This window comes from Mus caroli, chromosome 1, assembly GCF_900094665.2.
Source record: "Mus caroli chromosome 1, CAROLI_EIJ_v1.1, whole genome shotgun sequence".
NCBI lineage: Eukaryota > Metazoa > Chordata > Mammalia > Rodentia > Muridae > Mus > Mus caroli.
This window is the reverse complement of record NC_034570.1, coordinates 33980086-33992565: the sequence shown is the minus strand read 5'-3', so window position 1 is coordinate 33992565 and position 12480 is coordinate 33980086. Positions and strand designations below refer to the sequence as shown.

The 12480-nt window shown below is 44.7% G+C and overlaps 1 protein-coding gene across 2 annotated transcripts in view; it reads right to left on the bottom strand.

The window, feature by feature from the left end:
• Window positions 1-12480, bottom strand: part of Npas2 (neuronal PAS domain protein 2) — a 164628-nt gene continuing 152148 nt past the window's right edge. For both annotated transcript variants that reach the window (XM_029482993.1, XM_021158035.2), the window contains exons 20-21: window positions 3281-3455; window positions 1-1244 (exon numbers count right to left, since the gene is read on the bottom strand). In XM_029482993.1, coding sequence (XP_029338853.1) covers window positions 1092-1244; window positions 3281-3455 — 328 coding nt within the window. In that variant the 3' untranslated portion in view covers window positions 1-1091. The remainder of the gene's footprint in view (window positions 1245-3280; window positions 3456-12480) is intronic.

The following is a 12480-nucleotide window of genomic DNA, read 5'->3' as shown; positions in this document are numbered from 1 at the left end:
TTTTTTATAGAAATAGGTCATTATTACAACAGCTGTACAATTCACTACACTTCCTCTTATAATTACATAAAATCTTCTCTTTAGAGACACCTCGAAAAAAAAAAAAAAAAAAAAAAAAAAAAAAAAAAAAAAAAAGCAAAGTGCATCCTGAAAAGGAAAATCCAATCTTCGGAATCATGGGGAAGAGAAGTGGAAAGGTGCGGCCGCCTGCCTCACTAGGATGGCCGGCATGTGCCTGGTTTCCTGGGAGATGCAGCCTGCCCTGTTGCCCTCCAAGAGGTCTCTAGGGAATTCTGGAATCATTGTGAGATTGTGCTTGGCTCTGAGTCTACCTTTGTAGCTACTCTCGGTGAAGATAACAGGAAGAGTCCAGTGTTCTGTTTAGGAAGGAAAACACCCCCTGGTAGGCATGGGAGAGCCTTAGTCCGCTAGGGGTTAGGCCAAGGATCTGCAGCTTCGTTAATAACAGGCTCCGCTATCTGATTGGTGGGGCTGTTTTTCTTATCGTGGATTCCCAAAGAAGCCATGGGACCTTATTAAACAAAACAAAACAAACACAAACTCCGAAAGTGCCTAAGTTATTTCCCTTGTGCACAGGTGTGCAAATTAAAACAAAAACAACCTTTTAAAAACGATGAAAAATAATCTCTTTATACTCTCTCCAGAGACCTTTAACTTAGTCCTTGACTGTAAAGGAAAGACCATCAAGAGAGTGAAGGCCTGTTAGGGCTTGGGACCTGTGTCAGTTGGTAGAGTACCTGGAGCGCTCTCTCCTGGAGACAGTGAAGGGAAATAGACCAGGAAGCGGTGCCCACACAGGGAAGATTGGTTCCTGTCTGGTATGGCTGTAGCGGATGCCCAAGAAGCCCAGGGCAAAGGAATCATGGCCAATATTCCTGTTCTTTCCCCATTCTGCCAGTGCCACACTCCGGACACGTTACCATCAGGAGGTCTGAAATGTATACAGGGTGCGCCAAAGTCACGGAAACGTTTCATTCCATCTCCCACGGCCAACCCTGTTTTCCATTGGTTAAAGCTGGTTGCTTCTGGACTCCAGTGTCAGGGCATTACCCTGATGGCTGCTTGAGACCTTAGGACTCTGACAGCCGGCTGACCCTGTGGGAAGGGCGTGGGGGTTGTGGAGGTGTAGACTGTGTGGCTGCATAGCCCAGGGTTCCCGGCTGCTGGGAGAAGGTGGAGAGAAGGAGGGAGTCCGGCTGCTCACTGTGCAGAGATGTTGGTGCCTGTACGCAGGAAAGAGCAGAAAAGTGGCTGCGTGACTGGCCAGTCCCTCTACTCTTCAAGTTACTTCAGTACCTTTGGGGTTTGTACCAGATGCTGCCAGATTCTGGGACTCCCTCTTCAGACCGCTAGGCATGCATGCAGGTGAGTGCATGCCTGAGTGCATGATGGGGAAAAGCCAAGCTTTCTGGCTGCACACTTGTGCATCAACTCTGGGTGGGGAAGAGGAGGGGGCTCTTTCTTGGCCAATGGGCTTGGGACTGAGGCTGAATCAGAGGCACACCATCTATGTAAAGTCTTCTGTGTTTGTGGATGGTGGAGCCTGAGGCCCATGTAATTTATGGGTGGGGAAGAATCTGCACACATGTGCATGGCTCTTAGATTACGTCCTGTGTCTACTTCAAATACTGCCATTTTTTCAGAACTTGGAAAGACAAGTTCCTGATTGGAAATGCAAATCAGTCAACCAGTCAGACTGACTTTGGCAGTTTCACTCTTATTTTCCAGTCTTGCCTACAATAAATGTCCCTTGTTACTAACCTAGTGTCCCTATACTACCTCGGAGACTTGGCAGCATACCTATCCCTGGCCTTATGCTGGACTGTCTGCTAAAACACCCTCCTCTCATCTCTTCTCTTTCACTCAAACTCAGTATTTTTTTGATGGTCGGGTTCTGCCAGAGATGCCTCTGAGCCTTCCTTTCTTCTCTCTGTGCACCGCTAGGGCCTGAGCACACAGCTGTGCTGTGCAGCCCACCTCCACATATGCATGCGCTCTGAGATGCCAAGGGCACCACGGTTGCTGAAGCACTCTAGCATCTTTACTTTGCATCGTGAATGCAGTAGGTGTTTGCAAACTGTGGCTGCTGAAGACACATGGAGACCTGTTCCCACTTCCATCTCTGTCTCTCCGCCTCATTGCTTGCCATACCCGATGACTTCCCTGTCCTGAGTGGGGACTGACAAGATCTACAAAGCCAAAGTTGGAGTTGACACCCACTATCACGGTGGGTGTGGCCAGGGAGACTTGAAGATTATACCACAGATAGTTTAACAGCTTTAGCATCAAACGGCACCCCAGATCTTTAAGGATGCGGACTCTCTCCATCTCAGGCATCGCATGCTGTCTTTAGGCTTCAGAGATGCCCTGCTGAGGTGGGTGGTCCTGTGAGTCTAGGGAAAGTCTCACAAGGCAGGATCATGGATGCGCTAGGGGAGCGCCCTAGACAGGTGTGAGGGAGAATGGAACCCTTTGAGAGTTCCTGAAGGAACAGGGCCCGTATCTGAATCCCCAGGCCACTGGCACCCACCCTTCCTCCTTCTGGTGTGCTTAATAATGGAGTGAACTAATTTCTGCTTTCTGAATGGTGTCTCTGTGAACCGTGCCTCCAGTTTCCATGTAAAGTCTCTATTTCACACATTAACATATTTACTAAAGCGGCTTGATGGATCTTTAACTAGTTGTGTTTTAATTGTATACTTCTATGCACTAAAAAGTTTGACAAAAACACTCGTTAGCTTTTGACTTTCTCTTGGTGAAAGTTTGAGCAGATCAAGATGTGCAACTGATAAGAATTATTTTTAGCTGGGCATGGTGGTGCACACCTTTAATCCCAGCACTTGGGAGGCAGAGGCAGGTGGATTTCTGAGTTTGAGGCCAGCCTGGTTTACTGAGTGAGTTCCAGGACAGCCAGGGCTACACAGAGAAACTCTGTTTCAAAAAACAAAACAAAACAGAATTATTTTTAAAATAGATCTTTCCAGCATGCCAGCATATGGAGCATAATGTTAACCTACCCCTAATTTTCATACTGTACATTAAGCATTAAAATTAACCAGATATGAACTTTTCCGAGGTTGCTCTCTACAAGGGAAAAAAATGTCTGTAAAAGTCGAATTTGGAACTCAGCCTCGGTTCACTGAACTCAAGTGGTTCATCAACCTGCCCCCCTTGCCCCNCCGCCCCTGTTCCCGCCCCTGTTCCCGCCCCTGTTCCCGCCCCTGCTCCCCCCTCCCCCCAACTCCCTGAGCTCACCTACCTGCAAATAGGGTGGTGGCTGCTGCTGTGCCTGTGCTGGCTGCAGTGGTGATGGACGGGAAGCAGGGAAGCTGGGATGGAGTACTGCCTGCCCCATGAGCAGGACCGGGGTGGAGGCGCTGCTGCTGGTAGGGTGTGAGTCTGGACTTGGAAACATCACTTGGCTCTGTGCATACCTGTTTAGTTTCAAATAAAACAGATCCTCTGAGAAAGAGATGCCTGACACAGTACTACAGGGGCTGGAGAGGGGGATCAGTGGTTGAGAACACTAACGGCTCTTCCAGAAGATCTGGGTTTGGTTCTCAGCACCCACATGGTGGATAACTGCCTACAACTACAGTTCCAGGGCATCTGTCTTAATCAAGGTTTTACTGCTGTGAACAGACACCATGACCAAGACAACTCTTATAAGGACAACATTTAATTGGGGCTGGCTTAGAGGTTCAGAGGTTCAGTCCGTTCTCATCAAGGCAGGAGCATGGCAGCATCCAGGCAGGAGGAGCTGAGAGTTCTGCACCTTCATCTGAAGGCTGCTAGCAGAATACTGACTTCTAGGAAGCTAGGATGAGGATCTTAAGCCCATATCCACAGTGACACATCTACTCCAACAGGGCCACACCTCCTTATAGTGCCACTCCCTGCGCCAAGCATATACAAACCATCACAGGCTCTGACACCTTCTTTTAGCTTCTACAGACACAGCAAAACACCCATGTACATAAAACAAACAAATCTTAAAAAACAAACAAACAAACAAACAAACAAACACAAAAACCTTCACTAACATCTACAGCTCTATCACCAACATCCCATTAATGCCTAAGAACCCAAAGTAGGGCTGGAGAGATGGCTCAGAGGTTAAGAGCACTGACTGTTCTTCCAGAGGTCCTGAGTTCAAATCCTAGCAACCACGTGGTGGCTCACAACCATCTGTAATGAGATCTGATGCCCTCTTCTGGTGTGTCTGAAGACAGCTACAGTTTACTTATGTACAATTAAAAACAAACAAACAAACAAACAAACAAAAAGAACCCAAAGTAATGGGCAAATGGCTTGAGCAGGTTGTGAGCCACCATGTGGTTGCTGGGAATTGAACTCAGGACCTCTGGAAGAGCAGCCAGTGTTCTTAACTGCTGGGCCATCTCACCAGCCCCCTTGAGCAGTCCTTTTCATCCAACGGAAAGATAGAAAGGCCAGTAAGCACTTGAATTTGTAACTAGTCGATAGGAGGAATGCCAATCAAAGCTGAAGTGAGCTAACACTTCACACCTTTATGATGAAGACATACATACATGTACTGTATAGATATTGACACATACTGAAGAAGGGGGAAATACCCTTGTTAGCAAGGATGTGTAAAAACAGAAAGTTTTGTGTGCTGCCGGTACGAATGTAAGGTGGTAAGGCCATGCTGGAAACCATTATGGTAGTTTCTCAAAAACTTAAACACGGGATTTCTGGGTAAGATGTCAGACTAAAAGCTGCCTTCGTGTGACCTGGTGAGGGAGAAGAGTCAGAACAGGCTAACACAGCCTACTCCTAAGAAAGAGCTTTAGAAATTCATGGGCAGTGAGAAACAGCTGAAGAATGCAGGGAAAGAGACAGGGGTAAGCCAGGTTGGAACAGCAGGGCTCTGAGGTAGACCATGGGGAAGCAGAAAGCCCATCCTAGAGCTGATGGACTTTCTAGGACTGCAAATCCTGTCTTCAGTACAAGTCCACAGCTCCCAGGAGCCCTAGATCCAGTTACAGGTTTTGGTGAGGTTGTGATTTCTCAAGTGGAGCATTCAGTAGTGAAGAGGACGCCCATCTTGTCATTCTGTGGGACTCAGAGGGCCATGGCTGGGTCCATTCTTGACAGGGAACTTACTGCTGAAAACTGAGGCCATCCTGGAGGTCCCCCCAAATGGAAAATCCATTAAGTCAGGGAGCCTGAATTTAACCTCCCACAGTCCCAGAGCCAGAGAGATATCGGGAAGGCAATTACAGAGAACAAGAGAGGCCAGGTACAGAGGAGCTGAAGTAGCCAGGGACTCAGGGTCTGGCTCAGGCAGTGAAGAGCAAGGGGTACAGCAGCCTTGGACTCTGTGGTCAGGAGCACACCTTATCTGCAGAGAAGTACCTGGGGTTGAAGAGCAGGGCCCCGATGGATCAGCCTGGAGCCACCTATCTGCTGGAGAATCCTTGATGTCCTTCTTGTGGACAGCCCCCAGGACTGAGGTTCACCTTCTGATTCTTAATGTACTTGGGAGACTCCTCCCCAGCAGAACAGCAGCCTACCCAGAGAGGGACAGTCTGGAAAGTCTCCGGAGGGCACAGAGCTAAGCGTGGAGAATGGAGACACCCTCCCCCGCCCCTGTACAACAAGAAGAGAAACCTCTAAAGTAGGACCACCTTGGTGGACATTGGACACTTGTTATAGAGCCCAGTGACACACAAGTTCTGACACCTCTGCCTCATGAACGCGTGCACACATTGGCAGTTTCTTGCTCTTGAAGACCCAGAAAGAAGGTTCCCAGCTCCCCTCTCTCCCCTTCCTTCTTCCTCTCTTCCCCTCCCCTTTCCTTTCCCCTCCCCCTCCCCTCTCTCCCCTTCCCTCTCTCTCCCCCTCTCTTCCCTCCCCTCTTTCTCTCTTCTCCTCTCTCTTCCCTCCCCTTTCTCTTTTGTTTTTGTTTTTTTTCTTTTTTAAATTGATTCTGGGTGGATTTTTTTCTTTAATTAATTAATTTATTTGCTTTATATCCCAAGTAATGGCCTCCCTCTCCTCCCAGTCACGCTTCCCCCAGCTCTTCCCCCACTCCCCCCTTCCTCCACTTTTCCTTCATTTCCTTTACTTATCCCTGGCTGTCCTCTATTTTCTCCTTGCCCCCCTCCCCCAGCCCCATCTCCTTTCTCCAGTCATTACTATTTCCAAATTTGCAGCAAATCATTTTTAACGTCAGAAAACACTCTATTTTTGTTTTGTGAAAATGTCTGTTTTGTGACGTTTGGAGATGTATTAGTGGGATCAACCGATTTTAGTCTGGTGATACTGCTATTATAGAAGTGGGTTTCCTCCCCTTTAAGTCACACAGGGATTGAACCCTTAAGAGTGAGCTTCCTGGGCTGGAAAGATGGTCAGTGGATAAGAAAGCTTGCTGTTTTTCTAGGACCCAAGTTCAGTTTCCAGCATCCACATCCAAGGGGTCAGCTGCAGGGAAAGCACAGGACAAAGTCCTTAAACTACATATCTCTCAACCAACATTCCGAAATCTAGTCAGTCAGTCTTTTTACATTGGTGGATAATTAAGGCCATTTCAAGGTAAAGACAAACTAAGGAGATTCATGGTTACTGTGCCAGGGCTGGAGAGATGGCTCAGTGGTTAAGAGCACTGACTGCTCTTCCAGAGATCATGAGTTCAATTCCCAGCAACCACATGGTGGCTCACAACCCTCTGTAATGGGATCTGACGCCGTCTTCTGGTGCACCTGAAGGTAGCTACAGTGTACTTACATACTGTCCATTAAATAAATAAATAAATAAATAAATAAATAAATAAATAAATCTTTTAAAAAAAATCCTAAGAGGAAGACTACAGCACTGCTTTGAATCCTGTTGCTATGATAAAATACACTAACCAAAAAGCAACTATGAGGAGAAAGGATTTGTCAGTTGATAATTCCAGGTTACAGTCCAGCACTTAAGGGGGTCAACTGACAGGAGCTTGGGACAGCTGGTCCCAGCACATCCATAGCTCAGAGTGCAAGGAAATAAATGCGTGTATGTTTAGCTGTGTGCTTGCTGTATCTAACTGGGCTTTTCTACTCTCACACAGTTCAGAACCCCATTAAGAAGACCCAGAGTGTACATAGTCTTCTCACATCAATTTATACAACTAACACAGTCTCCCACAAACATGCCCCAGGCCAACCCAAAGTAGACAATTCCTCATTGAGACAATTTTCTAAGGTTATTATAGGATGCATCAAATGGGTACTTAAAGCCAACCATCACAATGTCTGAGCCAGCACTGCAAAAGACACTACAGGAATGCTGGCAGAAAAGAAGGAAGACAGACGGACTTAGTCAGGAGAGCCAATGAAAGGATAGATTTTCTGAGAGGAGGGGATGAATGCAGGAGCGTCAAGAAGGAGTCTATCATGTTCAGCAAAGCAGATCAGCAAAGCTTAATAGCATAGAAAAGAACAGCTGGGCAGTGGTGGCGCACGCCTTTAATCCCAGCACTTGGGAGGCAGAGGCAGGCAGACTTCTGAGTTCGAGGCCAGCCTGGTCTACAGAGTTGAGTTCCAGGACAGCCAGGGCAACACAGAGAAACCCTGTCTCAACCCCCCCCCCCCAAAAAAAAATAAAAGAAAGACAGACAGACAGACAGACAGAAAGAAAGAAAGAAAGAAAGAAAAGATCAATCATCGAACCAAACAGAAACAACCACAATTCCACCAATAATGAGATATGGATTAGCTGCTTGCAGGGGGAAAAAAGATACAACTTGTTGTCGATTACAAGAAATCTACCTCTCTAGCCAAGCCATGCACAGGCTGAGCATGGAAAAAGGTTAATCTGGTGAGCGTGGAAAAGCTGAAAACAAGCTGTTGTAGCTCCTCTGATAGCGGAGAGTCTTCAAATCAAAATTAGAAGAAATAAAAAGATCGCCATGTATTAACAAAGGGAACAATTTATTAAGAAGACATAGCAGTCATAAATACAGATACCAAATGCTGGGACTCCCAGTTTCATCAAACAAATACTAGTTGGCATTAAAGGTTGGCTGTGTCCTCATGCAGTAATAATGGGTGACTTCAATACTTCATTTCCATTTTCAGATATGTCATTTAAACTAAAAACCAACGAAGAAGTTCTACAACTAAACTACACAGGATGGAGAGATAGATCAGTAGTTAACAGCTTCTGCTGCTATTACAGAGGACATGAATTAGGTTCCCAGAACCCATGAGTGGCTCACAAGTGCCTGCTACTCCAGATCAAAGAATTCAGGGGATGCACTGCAGGCACTGTGGACAGGTGGGATACACCATCACACACACACACACACACACACACACACACACACACACCCCTTAAGAATTACACCAGCTGGGCCGTGGTGACGTACTCCTTTAATCCCAACACTTGTGAGGCAGAGACAGGCGGATTTCTGAGTTCGAGGCCATCCTGGTCTACAAAATGAGTTCCAGGACAGCCGGGGCTATACAGAGAAACCCTGTCTCGAAAAACCAAACCAAACTAAACCAAACCAAACCAAACAAACAAAAAAAAGAATTACACCATGGGCTGGTTGTGGTGATGTAAGCTTTTAATCACAGCACTTGGGAGGCAGAGGCAGGTGGATCTTTAGAGTTCTAGGCCATCCAGGGCTACATAATGAGACCTAGCTCAAAACAAATGAGCAAGCCCAAAACACCGTATCATAGATGAACTATGTTATCCAACATAGGTGGTATTCATATATTTCTCTGGAGCTTATGGAGCCTTCTTTAAAACAGAACACACACTATAGGCCATCAAGCAAGTCCTAACACATGCAAAATAATTAGAACAATTTCTGGTATTTAAAAGACCATAAGGGAAAAGCTAGCAATCAATAGCAACAGAATTTCTAGGAATGGCAAGTACTTGGAGACTGAATAAAACACTCATGGATGATTGGTGGCTGGGTTGCTGAAGAACGGAGAGGGAAAACATTCCATAATTAAATGAAAATAAAGGTGCAACTTACCAGTCTTTGAGGCGCAGGTAAGGCCATTCTAAGAGGAAAGTTTATGGCTATGAGTGATGACATTACAAATCCAGAGATTTCCCACGAATATCCCAGTGATGCACCTCAGTGTCTTAGAAAAACAAGAGCAAAGCCAAAACCCGAAGCCGGAGGGAGCAAGAGGTAGTCAAGATTAGAACAGAACCTTCTGCAATGGAGACTAAAAGAACCTAGGACCAGTCAACACAAGTGGGCTCTTTAAAATGATGAACATGATTGATGAGAGAGAGAGAGAGAGAGAGAGAGAGAGAGAGAGAGAGAGAGAGAGAGAGAGAGAGAGACTAAGTCAATCAAGTTAGAGAGAAAAGGGAGTGTTAGGAGTGTTAAAATAGACTTCAATTACATCCAGAGGATCATGCCTACAATCCTGGAAAAATTTAGAAGAAATAGATAGATTTATACAAGCATGTGGCCTACCAAAATTAAATCAAGTGTATATAAACAATATAGATAGATCCACAGCTATCAACAAGACCAAAGCAGCAATTAACAGCATCCTAATGAAGAAAATCCCAGGATCAAGTGTATTCACTGCTGACTTCTACCTGAGTCTTTAGAGAAGAGAGAGAGAGTCAGTGCTACTCCAACTGTTTCATAAGAATACAAAGGGAAGGAGCAATACTCAAGTCTAGGAAGCCAGTACTACCTGATACTAAACCAGGTCTCTCTCTCTCTCTCTCTCTCTCTCTCTCACACACACACACACACACACACACACACACACAGGGCGGGAGGGAAGGGGAGGGAAGGGAGAGGGGGAGAGAGAGGGGAAGAGAGAAAGAAGGGGGGCAGACAGAGAAAGAACTGTGGGTTAATTGCTCTGATAAATACAGATCATATATTCTCAATAAAATTCTTGTGAACTGATTCAAGAACACCTTAAGAAGATCATATGCCGTGACCAAGAGTGGTTCAACTTAGGCAAATCAATAAATGTAATATAGCACACAAGTATACTAGAGGACAAAAATACATGCTCTTTTAAAAGAGATTTATTTATTATGTATGTAGTGTTCTGCCTGCATGTGTGCCTGCAGGCCAGAAGAGGGCACCAGATCTCATTATAGATGGTTGTGAGCCACCATGTGGTTGCCAGGAATTGAACTCAGGACCTCCAGAAGAGCAGACAGTACTCTTAGCTTCTGAGCCATCTCTCCAGCCCCCAACATGCTCTTTTTTAATAGAAACAAAAAGGCCTTTGAGAAAGTTCAACATTACTTCATGAAGGAAATAGTCTTTCATGAAGAAGTTAGGAATTAAAGGCTTATAGCATAATTTAATAAAGGTCTGTATGGAAACCCTACAGCCAACATTATGCTGTATAAGACGAATGGAAAGGATATCCCCTCAAATAAGAAATGAGACAAGGGTTAAAACTCTCATTCAGCCAAGTGTTTGAAGTCCTGCTGGGGAAATAAGAAAGAAATTAAAAGGATACAAGTAGGAAAATTGAAGTGAAATTATCCCAATGTGCAGGTGATGCAGCCATTTGATTTGAAGATTCTACCAGAAAACTCTTGGCTCCCAGAAATATGGGCAGCAAAGTAAGAGACACAAAATCATAAAAAAAAAAAAAAGAAAAAGATGAGCACTTTTTCTACATGCAAAAAAATGTGTTTGTCAAGAAAGAAATCAGAGAGGAATCCCATTCATAACTTTAAAATGCTTACATAAAATAATTTCAAGTCATTAAAAGTGACTAGTGATGAAACTAATCAAGAAGCTGAGAGACATCTACAATGGAAATGTTAAGACACTTGAAGAAAGAAGCTCAACATGGTACTAGAAGAAAAGAAAAAAACCCTCCCACACTCATGGGAAAATTTGAAAAGTTAGCATTGTTATATTGGCCATATTATCAGAACTGATCTACAGATTCAACACAATCACCATAAAAATTCCAGTGTTGTTCTTAGAAATAGAAAAAAAAGTCCACAGATTAATATGAGACACAAAAGACCCCAAATAGCCAAAATAGTCCCTACCGGAAGAGCCATCATGGAAGCACCACAAAACCTGACGTCAAATTACACGATAGTGCCAAAGTAACAAAGAACTTCATTGGCAGAGAAACATGTGGAGCAAAGGAAACACAGGAGACAGATATAAACACATACAACCAAGCCAACTGAATCTTCAACAAATGTGTCACAAAGTATACACTGGACAAAGGGCAGCATCCTCCAACAACAGTTCGGGCAAAGCTAGATTCTTTTTTTCACAAGTAGAGGAAGGAACTAGATCCATAATTCTTCACCTTGAGTAAAGTCAATTTAAAACTGATCAAAGATCGTTATTAGGAGCACTGGAATGCTGGATATGGGAGGAAAACATTTAAAGATACAGGCATGAGCAAGTACTGTCTGAAAGGGACCACAGGAAATAACCCCAGAATGGATAAATGGGATTGCATGATCCTAAAAAGTTTCTATGCAGAACCTACTTGGAGGAGTGGACATGAACCAGCAAGAGGGTGTGTGGATGGAGGACAGGCCGGGGAAATTAGAGGACGAATGAGAACACACAGATGTAAGGAGATTTCACAACAAATCCCATTAATTCATATGCTAACTAAAAAAATCGAAACAAAAATAGAATTTCTGTATGATCCAGGCATTCCACTTCTTATTATATATTCAAAAGAAGTAAATGTATGTGCTCAAACAGATATTTGCACACCCAAAGAAATATCATTCACAATAATAGCCAGAAGGCAGGATGAAGTCAAGGGTCCACTGATGAACACACCTGTACAATGGAACACAGCACCACCTAGCACTGACACAGGCTAGGAGGGAAACCTGAAGACACTACAGGGCAAACACTGTACAAGGTGCCCAAATAGCCAAAGTCATGGAAAGACAGAGAGAGGGATGGTGACTTTCAGGAGCTGTTGGGGGAGGGGCTGGAGCTAGGGTATGCTTTCAGTCTAGGGAGATGAGGAGCTCTGGAAATGGAAGGCTGGGGAACACCTCAGATGCACTGGATGCAGCTGTTCTGTGTACTTCAATGGTTATGATGGCAGGTGTTATATATTATGTGTTATATAATAAATGTTACATTATGTATATTTTATTACAATAGCAGTAATAACATAATAAGATGTTGACCATGGTCTATTATCAAGAAACTATGGATACGGTGTGATGGCTTGTATATGCTCTGCCCAGGGGGTAGCACTATTAGAAGGTGTGGCCTTGTTGGAGTAGGTGTGTCACTGTGGGTGTGGACTTTAAGACCCTCAACCTATCTGCACCATGCCTGTCTGGATGCTGCCATGTTCCCACCTTGATGATAATGGACTGAACCTCTGAACCTGTAAGCCAGCCCCAATTAAATGTTGTCCTTAAAATACTTGCATTGGTCATGGTGTCTGTTCACAGCAGTAAGACCCTAACTAAGACAGATGGTCTTTATGGGAAGGT